A 21,633-nucleotide genomic window follows, 5' to 3' on the forward strand; every position below is an offset into this window, starting at 1 on the left:
GTTCAATTAGAAAAAAATAGCAACTCTGTGTTGTTTGCTAGTTTGTAAGTCTGTTTTGGTCAAAAGAAAAAAAAATTGAATTCTTTCAACCACCACCAGGTCACCCTCCACCACTACACATATTCTTCAAAGTACGACCTTCCCCCATCCCCTTTCTTTTGTTTTCTTTCTTCTTGTTTTGTTTTTGAGACAGGGTCTTCGTATGTTTGAAAAACAAAATGAGGAGCGTTCCCCTTGAGCTTAAAAGATGGATAATCCAGAGGCTTAGGCCGCTGGACTTTCTTCAAGGTCGTTAACAAGGCCCTCACTGAAACTTGAAGTCACCTGGAACTATAAAAAAGACCAAGCAGCCTGGCTCAGTTTCCCCAGAAGCCACAGAGGGGTGTCGGGGAAATCAGAAAACACTAAGTGCCACAACTCGCAGGCAGCTAGCAAATCCGGACCTCTCCGCCCCGCACCCGCCGCGCGCACCCGGCGCTGGGCGGAACCTGGGCGGCCGCGCGCTTCCGGTGCGCGCTTCCGGCCAGCCGCGGAGCGCGGGGCGGGGGCACCGCCGCCTTCCAATCGCGCACAATGAGACGGCGCTGAGCGCCGGAAGTGGGGCCGAAGGAAAACACGGAGAGGAGCCGGGCCCGGACAGGAAGCGGCGGGGGACCGCAGCGGCGCTGGTGAGTGCTCCCGGGCGCCGTCTCGTCGCGTCCCTCCGGGACTCGCCTCCGGGCTGGGCCCGTGGGTTCCCCCCGCCCCGAGAAGCGTATCAGCCCGGCCCCGAGGTACGTTGGTGCCGTCCTTCTCCGGCCGCCTCGGCCCGGCTGTGCGCCCGGAGCCCTCGGGTTCGAGTCCGTGTCTTCACTTTGTGTCGGGGCTCCGGCCCTGGTCCGGGGGACCCCGGAACCCTGTCAATGGCCGGGCGCTTCCTGCTTCCTATTCCCCACGGCGGCTTCGTGGCCAGTAGCGCGGGACCGCCTCCTCCTCCGCCCGGGGACTCCGCTTGTGGAAACTGAGGCACACAGGGGTGGGGCAGCCGAATGGGGAAGGAAAAGGAGTGTCATCCTGCGGAGGATTGTGGTTGGTGACGAAACTGCACTTGTCTGGGGCTGGGGACTGAGACATCGGGTAAGTCAGCTGGCGTTGTCCCCCTGTCGGAAGCCGGGACCCTTAGAGAGCTGCCTTGGTGGGAAGTGCTGCCCCTTCGCCCGGCGGTCGCGCCGGGGCGGAAAGTAAAGCAGAGAGTGGGGCTGATCGAAACTGAAGAGTGTTCTCGTAGTTTTGGCTACTTTGATACTTAAAAGTAATTGCCAACTTCAAAAAAAAATAGATTTGGGAGTTTTGTAACAGTGTTCACTTAGGATGTTTACTTTGAAGAGAGGTGCTTTCTTTACATAGGAGTTACTACATTAGTTTTTTGAGGATTATAGAAGCGTCTTCAGATTTAGTCTTCCTTATTAAATAAGGACCAGTTTTTATGAACACTGTAAGGCTAAGCCTCCTAACTTCTGGAATGCATTAATTATTGGAAATGTGATAACAATTTAATTTTTAAATGGGGGAAAATAAAGGCTTCGGGGCATCAGTGTGTTACTTTGAGTATTTGGTATGATAATTATTTTACATTTTTGTTTTGTTTTGTTTCGTTTCCCCCCTCCCCCCAATGCCTTCTTTCAGGTACAAAGTAAGAAAGTTGAAGTCAAAGACCATGGGAGATACAGCAAAATCTTACTTTGTAAAGCGCACTAAAGACCGTGGAATTATTGATGATGATGATTTCAGAAGGGGTCATCCCCAACAAGATTATTTAATAATGGAAGATTATGCTAAAGGCCATAGCAGTAAAATGGAAAAGGGCCTTCCAAAAAAAAAGATATCACCCGGGAACTATGGGAACACCCCCAGGAAAGGACTATATGCGGTTTCCAGCAATCCATATGCATTTAAAAACCCAATTTACAGTCAGCCTGCTTGGATGAATGATAATCACAAAGATCAAAATAAGAAATGGCTATCTGATGAACTCGCTGGTAACGCGGACAGCTGGAGAGAGTTCAAGCCGGGACCTAGGATTCCTGTCATAAGCCGGTCAAGGAAAGAATCCTTTCAGGAAAGTGATGATGCCTACAGGTGGCAGGAGGGAAGAGGCTGCAGAGCTGTGAGAAGGCTGTTTCAGAAAGACCTCACCAGCCTAGAAGCCATGTCAGAAATGGAAGCAGGAAGTCCTGGTATGCCCCACGTTTCTAGGTTGTGTGTCTGTGCTATTTTCCTCATCCAAATAAGTGTTGATCTTTTCAGGAATGAGCTATTTAATGTGATTGTGTTAGTGTTTATAGTATAGTTGGGCAGCTTCAATGTATTTCATACATTGGACCATCACAAGCTCCAAGGCATGCTGGGTATCAAAGTGCAGTACTGTCCCCCAAAACCTAAGCAAAAAAGCAAAGCGAGGCTCATTTTACTTTAGTAAACACTTTATGGGAGAGGAAGAGGGTGTCATTAACCTTGGAGATCATACTCTAATTTCCATAACCTGTATTATTTTCTTGTACATGATTTTAATTTTAAAATATGTTCATATTGTACATGACAATATAAAACTGAAAATATTTACTGTTAAGACAGAGTATAGGCTGCATATATTACAAAGAGAGAGAGGAAGAAAAGGAGAGAGGGAGAGAAGTAATATGGCAGAGAAAGAGGAAGCTGTGGGAGTTGGGGAGGAAAACGGGTTTCTGTTTAACCTAACTAACTCACACAGGGCCCCGGGGTAGTTGGAATACAAGCGTGACAACAAAATTTGGGAAATAGAAATTTAGAGACCCAGAATTCAGATAAAAGTAGTGCTGTTCCCTTTCAAAAGAATCAAAATCTGCTGCTTTTTCACGTAGCCACGGCTAGCCTTAACTAGATTCTCTTGCTTGCACCTTCCAATGCTAAAACTTCATTTCTAAGTAACTTCACATTTTTTAATATACAAAGTGATTGTATTTTCCAAAAATGTGCAAGTAGATGTTGCATAGCAATTATTTCAAAAAACAGGAAAGTTATTTTTATCTAGTCAATGTATTTGCTGAAATGAAATAAAGTTAGTTGGATGAAAAGCGTGAAAACTGTTTATAGTATTAAATTAGACTTAGAAGATTTGCCCCCTTTTGGAGACAGTGTCTCACTGTGTGGTGCCCTGGTGTGGAATTCGCTGTGTAGACCAGACTGGCTTCACAGTGAGCCTTATGCTTTTTCTTCCCGAATTAAGGTTTAAAAGGACCCAGTCTCAAAAGAAAATAAATAAATTAAAATGAACCATAGCTTTACAAATCTTTGAGCTGGGCAGACTAGAAAGGCTGCTGTGTGGGATTCTGGGGTAATGTGGAGCCACAGTTTTATGACTTGGGCAGCTGCAGTTTGGAGAGGTTGAAATTGTCCAGACTTATTTATGCAGTGCTGGATGGAAAAGTGGAACTGAAATCGAAACTGAAATCCGGGATGCTTCCTGTCACCCTGACCATTACCTTGTCTGCAGGACCTTGAGTCCTGACAAGTGAACAGTGTTCATTGGTGATTTCTAGGCTTTGGATTTCTCTGTTACTTCTTAACGTTTTTTGCAGACCTTAAGTGTTTCTTTTATGGCATTCAAGTAGGTGTGGACATTGTTATATTTGTCTTATGGAAATAAAAAATTAAGATATGTGTGTGTCACATGCCTGCAACCCAGAACTAGAGAGGTTAAAGGGGAGGGTGGAAAGGTTGAAGGTGGCCTGTAGTACCTAGCGAGATGTTTGGGAGGTAGAGCAGGAGGGTCAGGAGTTGAAGACCAACCTTCAGCTCCCTAGTGAGCTCCCAGCCAATCTGGGTTTTATCAATAAGACAAACCAAAAGTTAAAAAAGAAAGGGGGAAAGGGGGTACTGACCTAACTAGCTGGGCTACCTTAAATGGCACTTTTAAGATAAGGTTTAAGCCAGGCTGAGAGGTACATACCATTAGTCCCAGAGTACAGGAGGCAGAGGCTGACAGACTTGTGGATTTGAGGCCAGCCTGGTCTACTTAGAGATTTCCACGCTAAACCAGGGCTTCTTAATGAGACCCTGTCTAAAATTACCACTACTAGTAATAATAATGGATTATAGATCAATGTTTTGCAGCTAGAAATATTAAAGGGACCAATTGCAGAGCAAAAAACCTCTTATACATGTTCTTTCTCAGTTTTAGGAATGACTTGGAAAGGTATCTCAGCAGGAAGTACATTGGCTCTGTATTTACAGACGCTCACTTAAATATTTCTGTAGAAAACAGAGTTTCAGGTTGCCAAGTGAAGAAACTGATAGTTTCCCTTAAATCATTATAAAGGAAACATTAAAGTTTTGTATAAGATCACATACAGTAGAGAGGAGTTTAATTTGATGTGTAAATTTTCAGTTCGTGGAAATGACTATAAGAAAGATCATTAAAGGTAATAAAATATCTTAATTATTTTCTTTTTGAGGCAGGGTCTCTCTGTAGCTCAGGTGGGCTTCAAACTTTGCATGTCAGTGAAGTCACCTCACACTCTGAGTTTCCTCTGCTTCTGCCTACCTTGTTCTGGGAGTAAAGGGCGCACTACCATGGCCTGCAATAATAAGTATCTCTCAAACTGAGACGATGTGATAAAATTATATTAAAGTTGATTTTTAAAGCTTTTAAAACACGGTTTTGTTTTTCTTTTTTCATTTTGACATTACTGTCCCTCCCTCAACCCTCAAATGTCCTAGACTGTCGATGTAAAGTCTTTGGGGCAATGTCATTAACAAGCTGGCAGAAAGCATCCGTTCAAATGTCCTGTGTGACTGGAACACCGTTCAGTTTGCAGATAAGATGTGAGGACTTGGAACACTCACAGCTGGGGTTTTGACAGTCCAAGGAGCCTGACATCTTCCTGTCAGTAGGCTGGGGACCTCCTTGGGCTGCTTTGCTGTTCAAGAGCTGCCACAGTGAACAGCAGTTTTCCCCAGTTTGTCCCTGCAGGCCTAGACAGCCCTGTCTGTTCTAAGAGTGCCACAGGGGGCTGTGTATGGATTCTCCTCACTTTGCATCCTGGACAATACAAGGCTGACTCCTGCCATATTTTAAGCTGCATTTTAGATCTTTATTTTGCCTTGGTCTTATACACTTAGACAAGTCGCTTTTTTTTGGGGGGGGGGGAATTTCGTTTTTTCGAGACAGGGTTTCTCTGTATAGCCCTGGCTGTCCTGGAACTCACTCTGTAGACCAGGCTGGCCTCGAACTTAGAATCCGCCTGTCTCTGCTTCCCAAGTGCTGGGATTACAGGCCTGCGCCACCACCGCCCAGCTCTAGACAAGTCATTTTGCTCTCCGAGACTACCAGTGTTACCATCTGCACAGTGGAGCTAAACCCCAGCATTGATGAGAGAAGTGCTACAGGGATGGGAGGGGGTGAGGCACACAGAAGCTCTGGCCTTCCTTCTGCTGTGGAATAGGGTAGCAGTGCTCGCTGCGGCCCCACTCGGCACGCTGTTGAGCTCTCCTTCCCCAAAAGCCATGGTCTCCGTCCTCTTACCTCGGTCCCCCAGTGCTGTGGCAGGAATGCTGTACCAGTCACAGCTGCAGTTGATTGCTACTGTCTGATGGGAGGGGTGTCTGAGGATCGGTCTTAGTGCCAGTGTACATGATAGGAGCAGTCTGCCATTTAGCTAAGTTCCTGGTCTGGCAGAGGCATTCTTTATTTTTGTAAGAATTTATTTAATACCTATCTATTGTTTTTATGTGTGTTCGCATATGTGCCTGCATGGATGCACATGTGCACCACCTGGATCCCCTGGAACTCAAGTTCACAGAAGGTTGTGGGCCTTCTTAAAACTGGAAGTCCTATACTTATTTTTCTAAGAATTTCCACAGAATTCTTTCCTGCAATTTGCCAATGCATTGCAGTTGCTAAGTCATGAGTCCCTCCGAAAGCTGGAGATTGCCTTGTGCAAGACTTCTTCCAAGCATTGACTTACAGAAAGCCAATGAAGAGAATCCCGTGTGTTTAATAAGAATTGTTTAAAAGTTTTACCATTTTGATTTTTGTGGGTATGTGTATATGCGGGTACCTGCAGAGGCTACATGGGTACCGTGAACAGAACTCAGATCCTCTGCAGGAGCTCCTTCCACTGAGCCATCTCTCCATCCCCTTCATCAGAATTTTAGCTTGGAAATAGATATCGTTTAAGCCCGGTGTTACAATTAGCTTCCATTGTCTTTAGAACCTGACCAGAGTGTCAAGGCTGCTCACCATGGGTTTTAAAGTTCAGTCTCAAAATTGTCTTATGCTCCACGGGTTGAAACGTTGTTAGCTTGAGTTTATTTAGTCTTTCCACAGATTGTAGAGCTAACAGAGTTCACGTCACATTTATCTAGAGTGAACTCTGACTTTTAGGTGCCAGTTGTGTTTTGTGTGCTCACCCTGTCACTGGTGTGTGGCAAAAGCTGAACTGGGGACTGTGTGTGCTCAGTAAATAAAACTTTGGCTTGAAGATTTTCCTCTTATTGAAGGAACCCAGTTATGATTGAAGGAACCCAGTTATGATTTAAGGCAGAATTTATAGCTAAATGATTTTTTTTGAACCATATAAGAAAATGATCACAATTTCCAAGTTCTCCGGGTACATACAATATTGTCCATTTTTCCCTACTTGGGATCTTCACTTTAAAAGAAAATCAAAGTAGATATGAATATTTTCCATTAAAACACAGGTGTGTTTGCAGTTTGGTTGAAAGTTTCATCCGTGCCCCTTATACATCAAGTGGATTAGAAGTACAGTTATATCTGCCTTCAGTGGGAGACTTCTGCTGTCCCACAAGTGCTCAGCAGTGTAGTGTGGGAGGAGGTAAAAAAAATCAAGTCCTATGGGAAACATGCTCCTTTTTACTTGCAGTGGTTCTGTGGATTAGTGGTGGAGAGCTAAGTTCACACGGGCTTAGGATAGGGCTCAGGGCCTAGCACGTGCTAGCATGCATGAAGACCTGGGTTCAGTACCTAGTACTATGTGCAAGTAAATGGACTTATAGGAAGAAAGTTCTACCTCTTCCTGAGAGCGATAATTTTCAATACCACCCATGTTGTCCCCTAATTTAAGAAAACAAGAAACAGCGGTCTCGACCTCGTAAGCCACGGAGGACTAGAACGGAGGACAGCGAGCAGGATGGAGATTTGGATGGTCCTGTGATCGATGAGTCCGTCCTTTCAACCAAGGAGCTACTGGGCCTCCAGCAGGCTGAGGAACGGCTCAAGAGAGACTGCATCGACAGGCTGAAAAGGGTACCGTCTTTATGGATACATTTACTAGATCATCTCTCAGTTTTGCTCTACATTGTGTTAGTAATTGCAGTATTTGCCTCTGGGACTTAGGCCTCCACTTCTTTATCAATGTGTAAGTAAGTCCGTATGCTAAGGGGTAATCAGTGTGATTTCAGAGTTATGCCATTGTATTTAAATACGAATGACTGTCAAGCTTCGAAGTAATAGGGAAACCATTATTCTGGCTCATTTTCTCTAAATGTTTAGAGATACATCTTTTTGTCAATCTTTTCAAATTGTAGCGACCACGAAATTGTCCAACAGCAAAGTATACCTGCAAACTGTGTGACGCTTTGATTGACTCTATCCCATTCGCTCATAAGCACATGAAGGAGAAAAGGCACAAGAAGAACCTTAAGGTGAGTGGCTCTCCGGGGGTTGGAACAAAGTGATACTTCTCATTAAAACACAGGCGTATTTATGATGTGGTTGAAACTAGTGTGTGTGTGTGTGTGTGTGTGTGTGTGTGTGTGTGTACATATATGCATACATACATCACGTGTGTTAGGGCTGCAGTTGTGTCTGCCCTATGCATCACATGTATTAGGACTGCAGTTGTGTCTGCCCTATACATCATGTGTGTTAGGATTGTAGTTGTGTCTGTCTTATACATCACGTGTGTTAGGACTGCAGTTGTGTCTGTCTGCCTTCAGTGGGAGGTTTCTGCTGTCGCATAAGTGCTCAGCAGTGTATGCTCTTGTGGTTTTCCTTAAACCCACTATAGAATACTCGTCTACTAGTCAGATATGTTTGTTGGGCAGCCCTGTGAATTTCCCCAAGTCCAGAGTTAGGATGTAGAAAGCCATTGGTGGGGTCTTGGTGTTCTTATGCAGATACTAAGGCACCTAATATTTGTGGTTGCTGTCCATATTTTCTCTGTATTCCTGCCTACTCTACATTATCCATATTAAGTACATAGAGTGTGTGTGTATGTTTGATAAGGTGAAGACTACCATGTCTAAGATAAGGAAGGCTACAAAGATTTCAGAAAATTCTATAGGGTCCTGTCTTAGTGAAAACAACAGCTACACCTGAGTCATTTTCATCTCACCATTGATCTCACAAGGAAAAGCAGGAGGAAGAATTGCTCAACACACTGCCCCCGCCAGCGCCCTCCCAGATACACGCAGTCGGCGACGCCATTGACAGAGTGGTGCAGGAGTTTGGTTTACACAGGGAACACTTGGACCAGAGGCTAGAGATTAAGCGTGTCATGGAAAGTGTGTTCCAGCCCAAACTACCAGGTATGGTCTGGATGCATGTTTTCTATTTAGCATCTAAAAGTGCTTCTACCTAATAAGTATTAATTTATGGCCTGGCCACAGGGGCTGCCTGTAAGGCTAATGGAGGCTGAGGGGGGGGGGCATCCCAAGACTGGGACTGCTGTTGGAAACCCTTTTTAGTGAATCGTACTGCTTATAATAAGTTAGCCTATGTGTATATTCTGACATTAGAACAAAGTGCTTATATTAGCTTATGGCTATACTGTAGGTTTTAAAACATGGTGTCCTTTTCAACATACACTATCTGAATTTTTAAAAGTATGACAGTTTTCTATAGAACATATGAGCTTGATTATGTAGAGGCCTTAGCATGCTCCTCCGCTCAGGGCAGAGTGGTTGAAGTCCAGAGAAAAGCCGAGCAAATGGCCGAGTCGCCCCCTCCGTGAGCGTCTGAGCTCAGTGTCCCGCTTCCGGGCACCCGCGCCTTTGGCTGATGAGCTCTAAGTAGCAGTGTTCATTTCTTATAGCTTTGGAGAGATTTCCTCCCGTGACTCCCGTGTGCTTCCTTCTCTCCAGACTGTTGTCTTCGGCTCTATGGATCCTCCTGTAGCAGACTGGGCTTCAGCGACTCTGACGTGAACATTGATGTTCAGTTTCCAGCTGTCGTGAGTACAGATGATCTGCTGGCCTCCACACTCACACACAAGTCTCTCATTTGTTTAGCTTTTCAGAAGTTTTATATTTATGTGCGTGTGTGAACTCATGTGCCCTCCCCCACCCGTGTGTGTGTGTGTGTGTACACACATGTGCCAGATGTGTGTAGGTGCCCATGAAGGCCAGAGAGGCCATCAGATCCCCTGGAGCTTGTGAGCCACCTATGTGGGTGCTGGGATCTGAACTCTGGACGAGCGAGTGCCCTTGACTCAGCCCCTTAGCCCCTGTCTTTATGTAAGCCATTTCTATTGTTTCAGTTTATGGGCACATTTGTACACCTTCAGTCACCTGGCACACCTGCTTGGTCATAGACTATCCAGCAGTTGGTGATTTGACTCTCAATGTCCTTATCTCTTCTGTCCCTCTGAAAATGGACAGGACAGCCACCTTCTTAACAGACTGGCAGAGGCTCTCAGGGAGGTCAGGGCAAGGCTTGTAGATTGGACAGTGCTCAGAACTGAATGGCTGATCAGCAAACACACTTGACTGTGTTAGCCCCTCAGGATCACATGGATTGTGAGGAAGCCAAGCCCTTCACTGCCAGGTTGTGGCTCTGCTCCTTTCTGAGGACTTCTGCTCTGTCCAGGTGGGGCTGCTCAACATAAGCTTGCTGTGGTTCCCACTAGCACAGGCTTTTCAAGGGAGCATGCTTGAGGCTTGTGGTGGCTGTCTGACTGTAAAGAGCGGAAATTCTGTCGAATGTCACTTGGATGTGAATGTACAGTGACAGCTCTCCCTGAGAATTTTCATTTTATGTCTTCTGTCTTCAGCTTCAGAATTTTAATTTTTTACTTTACAAATTTCAATGCTTATTTTGCTACAGATCTTCCCTACTTACTTATAATGTTGGTTTTCTGGCATGTGAATCCTAGGAAGATTCTATATATCTCTGACTTCAGAAAGTTTAAATTCTTTTCATAAAATCAACCTTCTATGACAAGAAAGGAAAGCAAATGTTCAAATAGTGTATTTGTAATATTTATAATACATAATATAATATGTTATATATTATACAATACATTATTATATTGTATAATATATAATACAGTGTTTATATATAAAGAATATATTCATAATATTACAAATAATACTTGTAAATATTCAATGATCTGGAAACCCATTAGCTCCCAAGTTCTCCTTTATATAGTAATAATAATTATAATAATAGTAATAATAGTAATAATAATAATAATAATAATAATAATAATAGTAATAATAATAAATGATGGGCCAGAGAGACAGCTCAGGTGCTTGCCCCGAAATCTGATGACTTGAATTCAATCCCTGAGTGTCACAAAACTCCCCACATACATCCAATGAATAAATGTAATTAAAGTAATTATACTTTCAATAAAAACCACACCTAACCTCAAATAATGGAACACGTCTGTAATCCCAGTACTAGAGAGCTGGAGGCAGGAATAGCAGGATTTCAAGGCTGTATTCAGACAAAGCAAGCTTGAGTGAAACAAGAAGTAAGGATCCCTCAACACATATGCATGCACACAGGTGCTCACACACACATGTGCACAAACACATGCACACATGCACGTGCACACAACACACACACACACACACCAGGTATACAAGTCTACATTTTGGTGAAATATTCCCAACGACATAGATAAGTCAGAACTTTAAAGCCAGAAGAAACTTAGATTATTGATGCACCCACTCTACTTCCCACTGTTTGATCTATGCTCAATTTAGTTGTTTGTTATAAGTATAGGTTCTGAGGCCAGGCATGGTAGCACATACCTTTGATCCTAGAGGTAGGTGGGTCTCTGAGTTTGAGGCCAGTCTAGTGTACATACTGAAGTTCCCAGTCAGCCAGGGCTACATAGTGAGATCCTGTCTTTGAAGCAACAACAACAGATTCTGAGGTTGGATTCCTTGATGTTCTAGTTCATAGCCTCTCCTTCCTTCCTTCCTGTGCTTAATTCTATAGCTCCCTGGTTAGGTAACCCACAGACTTTACTATTCCTTAAAGAATTTAACTTTGTGTATGGGGGGGGAGGGGTGTATCTGCACACGGTGTACATGTGCCTTCAGAGGCCAGAGGCGTTTGAGTCTCCCCAGAAGCTTGTATTACAAGTGATTGTTAAAAATGCCCTCTGTGGGCACCGGGAACTAAACTCATGTCCTCTGGAAAACAGTGTGTGTTCTCAACATTTCCAGTCCCAATCTTAATATTCTTTTAAGTTTCAATTTTTGATAAGTGATTTACCAGAGTAAATCCTTAGCAGTTATTTTGATCTGTGTCATTCATGTTGCAAATTTTCACTAAGGCTAGATGCTGTGTTATAAAGGACAAGATAGGTCTGGCTCTCTGGTGACACTTGTAAGCTATTAGTTATATTATAAGTTAGTAACTATAGTGAACTTCACAGAGAAACACGGCTGAGTGACAAGCTCTGAGCATAGACCTAGCTTACTCAAAGAGGGCACATTTCCATAGAACTCTGCTTAGGATGTAGAGACCTGGGTCAGTTATACAGATTCTTAAAGGCTATAACGAATTTGATTTTGTCCTAACAATGGTAAGAATTTTAAGGACTGTTGAATTGGGAGGGTGGTTCCTACCTATAGTCAAAGCATTGGGGAGGCAGTGGTAGGAAGATTACTGTCAGTTTGAGGCCAGCCTCAGCTGTAAAGCAAGACCTTATATCAAAAAACCAAAAGGCCAGGGTGACGGCTCAGCCATGACCTGTGCTTGTTTCTATTCCAGAGGACACGAGTCTAGGCTCCCAGCTCTTATATCATGTGGTGTACAACCTCCTATAACTCCTGTTCTGGGGTTCTGACACCCTCTTCTGATCTCTTCAGGGACACACACACACATACACACACACAAATAAAAATAAATCTGTAAATAAAATACCTCAAATCAACAACAAAAGAAACATTTAAGGATCCATTATTGAATTTTAAAGGATTTTGTTCCAATGTGGAGCAAAGTTTTGAGAAGGGTGATAGTGATTTTAAAACCATGTAGCTGTGTGTTGCTACAGTGTTTCAAAGTGAAAGGAACATTGTTGCAATAGAACACCTTCCAACCACCATTAGGAACTAAGGGGGGGTCACTACCTCTAGAATGAGTTTGTACACGGTTACTTTGTAGCAAGTCCTTTGCCCTCGCATGCATCCTCACATGTTCTTTGTTGGCCTTAAACAGGCTAGTGACTATGCTCTTCACCTGTAGGAATGTGCATTTTTTATTTGGAAAGCAATTTGGGGAACTTCAGAATGTGTTATAACCAGAAAAACAAAATTGCTTAGGGATTATTTCATGTATTCATTCATTTATTTCCTAGATGTCTCAGCCAGATGTCCTCTTACTTGTTCAAGAATGTTTAAAGAACAGTGGTAAGGCCAAAATCTTCCACATTTTGCTTCTGATTTTGTCTTCTGTCTATAAATTTTAATATATCTTACTACCAAACTAAAAGTAGAAAATTTACTTATAAAAATTACTTATGGGTAAAATCCAAAGCAAAAAATAAAAGTAAATGCCCTTGAATTATTAACTAGAGTCCTGCTAGCACTCCCAGGACCACCAGTTGGACAGCTGTTAGTTTGACAGCATTTAGGATTAATGAGCCCTGGACTGTGAGTGAAAAATGCAAAATATGTGATATTTACTCTGAAGAGTACATTCATAGTAATCTGCTCTATTGATGGTTTAAATTGAGGTTACAACTGGTAAGTAGGTGGGACCTGCGCTGATTAATGAACTCAAAGACAGTTGCTCCCAAGTGGGCTCACCAGCTGTCTTGTCCAATACAGTATTCCCCGTGGGTCTTACTGCGTTTTCTCAGTAGCTAGGCCTCACAAACCACTCCTTTCCTTGAGTTAGGCAGTCTTATTCTTTCTCTTTTGGTATGAGAAACACTTAAACATTCATCTTGTTTTAGTCAATACATATTTGACACTATGATTTAGTAGCTTTTACATCGATCTGTCTTTAGTCTCCTGTGCACATCCCTAATTATGTTGTCCACATAGCATTTAAATGCGGCATCTGTACTGCAGTCATTTCTGATCAGTGAGCTAGCTCTGAAAGATGAGGGAGGATATTGTCTGTGATGATTTGGTTCTTGGACACAGTGTTCTCTCCTTCTGAGTCTCTGGAGGGTGTGTGTGGTAGTGGCCTCTCAGACCCACAACTGTGTTCAGGCTTTTCCAGGGGTCTGCTTTACAGAGAGGCTTTTAATTAATTTGATTGTTGTTTCCTCTTTCCTCAGACTCCTTTATTGACGTTGACGCTGATTTCCATGCCCGGGTCCCTGTGGTGGTGTGCAGAGATAAGCAAAGGTTTCTGTGTCTTTAAGCTACTATTTTATGTGACTTATTTTATTTGGGGTTTTTGAGATAAGGTCTAACCATGTATAACTCAGAATGGCCTTGCATTTACCATGTAACTTAGGATGGCTGTCAGCTTGTGGCCTGCACTGTTCCTGCTGCTGTGTGGGGATCACAGGGATGCACCACAAGCTTCTCAAACTGCCAAAATCACAAGTAAACTCTCAGGGTCTAACTTACAGAATTGTAGGCTCCTTATCTGACTTGTACTTCTCTCTGGCCATTTTCCTCTACTTTGATTGTAAGAAGAAAGGAAAATAAAGTGTTGGAAGTGTCTTCCCGCATTTCAGCCGGACGGGTCAGCCTGGTGGGACAGTGGCTTTCTGGAAGCACCTGCTTCGCCATGGCTCTCTGTGCACTTGTGGCATCTGAGGTAGTGCTCAGGGTGGCCCCACGTGCAGCTCCTCTCCGCGGGAAAGCAGTCACCACCTCTGAGTGGGAGCTTTGTAAGCTATGCCGACTCTTCATTAAGCAAATTCCTCTGACTTGGGAGAAAACGTTGTACCCTTGGGATGAGCAGAGCAAGCCTTTGATAATTTTTATTACTGGGTTCTTTCCAAAATATTTTTAATATTTGAAAACATACAGTCCTAGTTTTGATAAACAAATCTACTCAAAAATAGTTGCCCTTTTTTAAAAAAATTGAGTTTCGGGGCTGGAAAAGAACACTGGCTGCTCTTGCAGAGGAGCTGGGCTCGATTCCCAGCACCCACTTAGCGCCTCACAACCAGCTGGCCTCCAGTTCCAGAGATCAGACAGCCACAGCCTCTTCTGACCACCTAGGGGTCTGTGCATGCACATGTATACAACATATTTCCATTTGGGCCAAAACAGTCATACACAAAATAAATCTTGTTTAAAATCCTTACATGAAGATGCTTGTAAGCTTAAAGTCTTTCCATCTAGGTTTTATTATTGGTATGAACTTACTGATGTAGAAGACTAATCCTCATGTAACGTGTTTTCTCTCTTTTCCTCCCATCCTTCCCCTTCCCCACTAGTGGCCTTCTTTGTAAAGTAAGTGCAGGAAATGAAAATGCTTGGCTGACCACAAAACATCTAACGGCTCTTGGAAGACTGGAGCCAAGGCTGGTTCCTCTGGTGATTGCATTTAGATACTGGGCAAAGGTATGGTTTGGTGGGCGGGGTTCTTCTCTTCCTCCTCCTCCTCTTCCTCTTCCTCCTCCTCCTTCTTGGTTTGTGTTTGTTTATATTTTTGTTGGGTTTATTTTGCTTTGCTTTGGCAGCACTGGCTGGCCTAGCACTCACTACATAGACCAGGCTCCGGCTATCTTCTGTGTTTTCCTCCTGGGTGCTGAGATTACAGATGTGTACCACCATGCCTTGCACCATATGTGTATTTATAGGCATCAGAAGAGTGGATGTCAGAATATTGGACTAGAAACTTTAATATACACAGAAGGGAAGGTCAGAGTTGTTATTTCAGTGTGATATTATTCCTCAGAAGATAAAATGAGCTATAATGCTTATTAAAAATCAAGTTTGCCTCTTTGCTCTTTGCTCTCTCATCTCTCTGCCCCCCTCTCCCCACGTGGTCATGGCTGGCCTCTACTTCTCTACTCTCTACTCACTCTCTCTCTCTGCCTTACTCTACCACTAACTCCCATCCTCTACCCTGAATAAACTCTATTACCCCCCCCCCCAAAAAAAATCAAGTTTGGATCTAATCTTATGGAATATGACCTAAGAAGTTGTATTTTAATATCTCTGTGAAGGGTTTTCTGGTCTCATGGTAATATTCAAGATAAGTCTTCTTGCACCATTTTCAGTATCATAGGCAGAGACTTCAGAAAGACCAAAGGTACTGCCATTGTCTCACGGTTCCGTAGTGTTCTAGATAGGTTGTTGCTTTACAGTGTCAGAGTAAGTAGTCCCAAATGAAGACCGTTTCCTGGTGATGAGAACGGCAGCTGGCCAGGCATTAGCACACATCCCCAGCACTGGGGATGCTGAGACAAGCTCTCGAGCTCCAGGACAGCCTGAACCAGTGCATACCAAGACCCTGTCTCATCCTAGCCACAGCAGTAGAGCAGTTCAAACAGAGATTCATGGCTAATGTTCTTACTGAGTCAGGTAAAGTTGTGCTAGAAGGTTCTAGTGCTCGGGTATGGATAAACAGGATTCCCTGTTTTTAACTTGGTGAATCAGAAAAACCCTACAGAAGCCAGGGGTGTGGCTCAGTGGCAGAGAGTTTGCTAGGACATTGATGCTGTGGTTTTAGTACCCAGAAACCCCCAAACTAATATCATTAATGTGCTTTTTGTTCTTTTGTAGCTTTGTAGTATCGATCGCCCTGAAGAAGGAGGCCTGCCACCATATGTGTTTGCTCTGATGGCTGTTTTCTTCCTTCAGCAAAGAAAAGAACCGCTCTTGCCAGTTTATCTAGGATCATGGGTATGACAGTTTCTAGTTGTGTCTGATAGTTACTTTATTAATTCCTTATGCAAATATCTAAACACTTAACCAGACCTGAAGTATTTATTCTACCAATAAGACCTAATTATTCTACCATACTTTTATTACTAAAATATTAATATTTGATTACAATGTTACCCCGTATATGGATAATACTATTTTTAAAGAATTATTTGTTTATTTTATGTATATGAGTACACTGCAGCTGTTTTCAGACACACCAGAAGAGGGCATCAGAATCCATTTCAGATGGTTGTGAGCTACCATGTGGTTGCTGGGAATTGAACTCAGGACTTCTGGAAGAAAGGGGCTGAACCATCTCTCCAGGCCCAGTATTTTTAAATAGTCGCTAATCTTAGTTTTGAATTAGCTCTGAGCTGGATGTGAATTTTCATTGCTCTTGGTTTTCCGACTTGATACTTGATTTTACTTTATTTCCATGTCTCATTTTTATCATTTGCTGATTTGTTTTTGAGACTGAGTTACATTGTTGCCCATGCTACCTCAAACACCTGGGTTTATGGTATCCTCTTGTCTGAGGCCGCAGAGTTTCTAGACTATGGCAGTTCTCTGGCTTCCCCTCTAGCCTATGAAATCAAAAGAAACAGAATCCATCCAATCATCGCCTGCACTGCAAGACGGAGAGCTCCACAGCCATTCCTTCTCCTTCAGGGATGTTTTGGGTTGCCTTTATAGCTACCATCCTTAGCAACACTTCTGTCTAACCTGGGGATACACCTCTTATATCAGCTATGCAGGAAGCTGAGGCACAAGGACTTACAAGGGCAAAACTGATCTCAGCTAGAGTGAGTTCAAAGCTAGTTACCTTAAGGACCTAATAAGATCCTGCCTTGAAAAGTAGTTTGAAAAATGCAAAGGTGAGGATGAGGATATGGCTGAATGTTGAGCCCCTGTGTCCACACACCTGCCCCACGAACCACTGTGTGTATCTACACACCTGCCCACGAGCCCCTGTGTGTACCTGCATACCTGCCCACGAGCCCCTGTGTGTGTCTGCACACCTGCCCCATGAGCCCCTGTGTGTATCTACACACCTGCCCCATGAGCCCCTGTGTGTATCTGCACACCTGCCCACGAGCCCCTGTGTGTGTCTGCACACCTGCCCCATGAACCCCTGTGTGTATCTGCATACCTGCTCCATGAACCCCTGTGTGTATCTGCACACCTGCCCCATGAACCCCTGTGTGTGTCTGCACACCTGCCCCATGAGCCCCTGTGTGTCTGCACACCTGCCCCATGAGCCCCTGTGTGTGTCTGCACACCTGCCCCATGAGCCCCTGTGTGTATCTGCACACCTGCCCACGAGCCCCTGTGTGTATCTGCACACCTGCCCCATGAGCCCCTGTGTGTGTCTGCACACCTGCCCCATGAGCCCCTGTGTGTATCTGCACACCTGCCCACGAGCCCCTGTGTGTATCTGTATACCTGCCCCATGAGCTCCTGTTGTGTCTGCACACCTGCCCCATGAGCTCCTGTTGTGTCTGCACACCTGCCCCATGAGCTCCTGTTGTGTCTGCACACCTGCCCCATGAGCCCCTGTGTGTGTCCACACACCTGCCCCACGAGCCCCAGTGTGTATCTGCACACCTGCCCCACGAGCCCCTGTGTGTGTCTGCACACCTGCCCCACGAGCCCCTGTGTGTATCTGCACACCTGCCCCACGAGCCCCTGTGTGTATCTGCACACCTGCCCCACGAGCCCCTGTGTGTATCCGCACACCTGCCCCACGAGCCCCAGTGTGTATCTGCACACCTGCCCCACGAGCCCCTGTGTGTGTCTGCACACCTGCCCCACGAGCCCCAGTGTGTGTCTGCACACCTGCCCCACGAGCCCCTGTGTGTGTCTGCACACCTGCCCCACGAGCCCCTGTGTGTGTCTGCACACCTGCCCCACGAGCCCCTGTGTGTGTCTGCACAACTGCCCCACGAGCCCCTGTGTGTGTCTGCACACCTGCCCCACGAGCCCCTGTGTGTGTCTGCACACCTGCCCCATGAGCCCCTGTGTGTGTCTGCACACCTGCCCCATGAGCCCCTGTGTGTGTGTCTACACACCTGCCCCACGAGCCCCTGTGTGTGTCTGCACACCTGCCCCACGAGCCCCTGTGTGTGTCTGCACACCTGCCCCACGAGCCCCTGTGTGTGTCTGCACACCTGCCCCATGAGCCCCTGTGTGTGTCTGCACACCTGCCCCATGAGCCCCTGTGTGTGTGCACACCTGCCCCATGAGCCCCTGTGTGTGTCTGCACACCTGCCCCATGAGCCCCTGTGTGTGTCTGCACACCTGCCCCATGAGCCCCTGTGTGTATCTGCACACCTGCCCACGAGCCCCTGTGTGTATCTGTATACCTGCCCCATGAGCTCCTGTTGTGTCTGCACACCTGCCCCATGAGCTCCTGTTGTGTCTGCACACCTGCCCCATGAGCTCCTGTTGTGTCTGCACACCTGCCCCATGAGCCCCTGTGTGTGTCCACACACCTGCCCCACGAGCCCCAGTGTGTATCTGCACACCTGCCCCACGAGCCCCTGTGTGTGTCTGCACACCTGCCCCACGAGCCCCTGTGTGTATCTGCACACCTGCCCCACGAGCCCCTGTGTGTATCTGCACACCTGCCCCACGAGCCCCTGTGTGTATCCGCACACCTGCCCCACGAGCCCCAGTGTGTATCTGCACACCTGCCCCACGAGCCCCTGTGTGTGTCTGCACACCTGCCCCACGAGCCCCAGTGTGTGTCTGCACACCTGCCCCACGAGCCCCTGTGTGTGTCTGCACACCTGCCCCACGAGCCCCTGTGTGTGTCTGCACAACTGCCCCACGAGCCCCTGTGTGTGTCTGCACACCTGCCCCACGAGCCCCTGTGTGTGTCTGCACACCTGCCCCATGAGCCCCTGTGTGTGTCTGCACACCTGCCCCATGAGCCCCTGTGTGTGTGTCTACACACCTGCCCCACGAGCCCCTGTGTGTGTCTGCACACCTGCCCCACGAGCCCCTGTGTGTGTCTGCACACCTGCCCCACGAGCCCCTGTGTGTGTCTGCACACCTGCCCCATGAGCCCCTGTGTGTGTCTGCACACCTGCCCCATGAGCCCCTGTGTGTGTGCACACCTGCCCCATGAGCCCCTGTGTGTGTCTGCACACCTGCCCCATGAGCCCCTGTGTGTGTCTGCACACCTGCCCCATGAGCCCCTGTGTGTGTCTGCACATCTGCCCACGAGCCCCTGTCTGTATCTGCACATCTGCCCCATGAGCTCCTGTTGTGTCTGCACACCTGCCCCATGAGCTCCTGTTGTGTCTGCACACCTGCCCCATGAGCTCCTGTTGTGTCTGCACACCTGCCCCATGAGCTCCTGTTGTGTCTGCACACCTGCCCCATGAGCCCCTGTGTGTGTCTGCACACCTGCCCTACGAGCCCCTGTGTGTGTCTGCACACCTGCCCACGAGCCCCAGTGTCTGCACACTGACAATAGGAATGGTAGTGGAAAGACCTTCTCCACGGCAGTATGATGTTTGTTCCATCATTTTTGTTTGTTTGTTTGTTTGTTTGTTTGTTTTTTGGTTTTTTGGAGACAGGGTTTCTCTGTATAGCCCTGGCTGTCCTGGAGCTCACTCTGTAGACCAGGCCGGCCTCAAACTCAGAAATCCTCCTGCCTCTGCCTCCCAGAGTGCTGGGATTACAGGCGTGCACCACCACCGCCTGGCACAAACCTGTAATCTTAACACTCCAGAGGTTGAGGCTATATATATACATATACATGTATATCAAAACCCCCTTCCCAACAACAAAACAAACAAAAGAAAAAAATGTTCTAAGCAGTTACTTCATGAAGAAGGTATTAACGTCTGCTATTTGCTAACCAGATTAATTACCTGATAAAGCAAACAAAACTGTCATTTTTTGTTTTGTCAAGATTTTCACAATGTAAGACAATGTTTATAGTGTCTAGAATACAGCTTTTAAAAATTGTTCAATATACAAAAGGTCAAGGCTCCTGGACTGAGAGCTGGTCCCTGGTGCTACTTGGCTTTGGTTGCTTCAGTGACAACCTGAAAGATCAGCATAAAGAAACCCGCCTTGTTTGTCTTTCTGCTGGTGGTTTCATTCTGTATTGTCCTGGCTCTGTCGCACTGGCCTTTAGTACCCTATGTGTATAGCATTGCAGTAGGAGCACTTATCATAAAAGACTGTTCAGCTCAAAGGAGCCACTAGCAGAGAGAGAGGGGCAGGGCCGTGCCATAGAGATGCTCTGGTTGGTGAAGCAAGCAAGAGGATCCAAGTCAGCCTGAAACACAGCAAGGTACCATGATGTGCACTAGTGATTCCAGTGCTGGGAGAACCAACAGGGAGTTACATGTGATGGATATGTTGTCAACTTGACAGAATCTAGAATTGCCTAGGAGACAGGCCTCCTAGGCCCATGGGCTTATCTTCTTCAGGTCTAGGTGGGTCAAAAGAAAAAGCTATCTTTGCTTCCCTGCCATGGTAGGTTTGTTTTGTATGTTTGTTTCCAGTTTTGTGAAGGGTCTCAGGCATTATAGGTAAGAAAGTACTTTACAGCTAAGCTCTATCCCAGGATACTGAAAACTTACTTTGTAGAGTCATCGTGCCTTTTTTCAAATCAGAACCCTGCCTTTTACTCTGAAAACAGACTTTAGTTACCAAATCTCAAAGGTGTTTGGTGAGCTTTATGTATTTCTTATTATCGTAATTGTGTTCATTCTTGTGTCTGGCCGTGTGCACATGTTACAGTGGGAGTCAGAGAAGAGCTCTTTGGTTGCACTCTGGGCGCCTGCACAGCAAGTGCCTCTGCCCACCGCCTGCTGTCTCTCTTACACCAGTGAAGTATAGGCAACATGTGTTGTTTCCGTCCCTACCAACAGTGCTTTTCTTTTTGGCTTGTTGAGACTTAGTTTCTTTGTAGCTTTGGCTGTCCTGGAACTCACTCTGTAGACTAGGCTGGCCTCAAACTCACAGAAATCTGCCTGCCTCTGCCTCCTAAGACCTGGGATTAAAGGTGTGCGCTACCACCAAGCTTGTACCAGCACCTTAATGCTCTGGTTGTCACACAATTGTTTGTGCTTTAGAGTAAGATATATCTAATTGTGGTTTTTTTTTTCTAGATTGAAGAATTCTCATTAAATAAATTAGGGAATTTCAGCCTTAAAGACGTTGAGAAAGACTCTGTGGTCTGGGAGTATACTGACAACAGCACAGGGGACACCAGCTCAGCGAAAGAGGTGGCACCCAAAGAGACTGCAGCAAAGAAGGGACAGGTCTGTGCGTTCCTCTCGGGTCATGCATGACTCTCCCTCGGGGCTCCAGCTGTGGCATTTGTGCAGTAGTCTGTCTGCCTGTCGTTCTCTTCACTGCCCTTCTGTTTACACTGGTTTGGGTTTTGGAGAGAGGGTCTTACCTGGTTCCCCTGGAACTTATGTAGTCCATGGTGGTTTGGAACCCATGGCAGTCTTCCAGCCTCAGCTCCGGAAGTCCTGGGATTGTGAGCATGAGCTGGCATCCCTGCCTCTAGCTTAACTTTCTCTGAAATGTAGTGTTAGTTAA

General features: G+C 45.8%; 1 protein-coding gene and 1 long non-coding RNA gene across 6 annotated transcripts in view; one reads left to right on the plus strand and one right to left on the minus strand.

The window, feature by feature from the left end:
• Nucleotides 1-565: 565 nt before the first annotated feature.
• Nucleotides 566-21,633, plus strand: part of Tut7 (terminal uridylyl transferase 7) — a 57,769-nt gene continuing 36,701 nt past the window's right edge. For 3 of the 5 annotated variants that reach the window (XM_052156306.1, XM_052156310.1, XM_052156309.1), the window contains exons 1-11: nt 726-1,116; nt 1,666-2,216; nt 7,104-7,285; nt 7,567-7,683; nt 8,391-8,568; nt 9,124-9,212; nt 12,576-12,627; nt 13,506-13,575; nt 14,625-14,751; nt 15,919-16,038; nt 21,195-21,347. In XM_052156306.1, the coding sequence (XP_052012266.1) occupies nt 1,697-2,216; nt 7,104-7,285; nt 7,567-7,683; nt 8,391-8,568; nt 9,124-9,212; nt 12,576-12,627; nt 13,506-13,575; nt 14,625-14,751; nt 15,919-16,038; nt 21,195-21,347 (1,608 nt within the window). In that variant the 5' untranslated portion in view covers nt 726-1,116; nt 1,666-1,696. The other 2 variants (XM_052156307.1, XM_052156308.1) reach the window with 2 other exon arrangements.
• On the minus strand, nt 17,094-19,565 carry LOC127664389 (uncharacterized). Its single transcript, XR_007973196.1, has 4 exons — nt 19,182-19,565; nt 18,951-18,983; nt 18,295-18,489; nt 17,094-17,440 (listed from the first exon to the last, which is right to left on the minus strand). It is a non-coding gene; the product is annotated as an uncharacterized LOC127664389 (long non-coding RNA).

Source organism: Apodemus sylvaticus, chromosome 14 (assembly GCF_947179515.1).
Source record: "Apodemus sylvaticus chromosome 14, mApoSyl1.1, whole genome shotgun sequence".
In the NCBI taxonomy this organism is placed as follows: Eukaryota; Metazoa; Chordata; class Mammalia; order Rodentia; family Muridae; genus Apodemus; species Apodemus sylvaticus.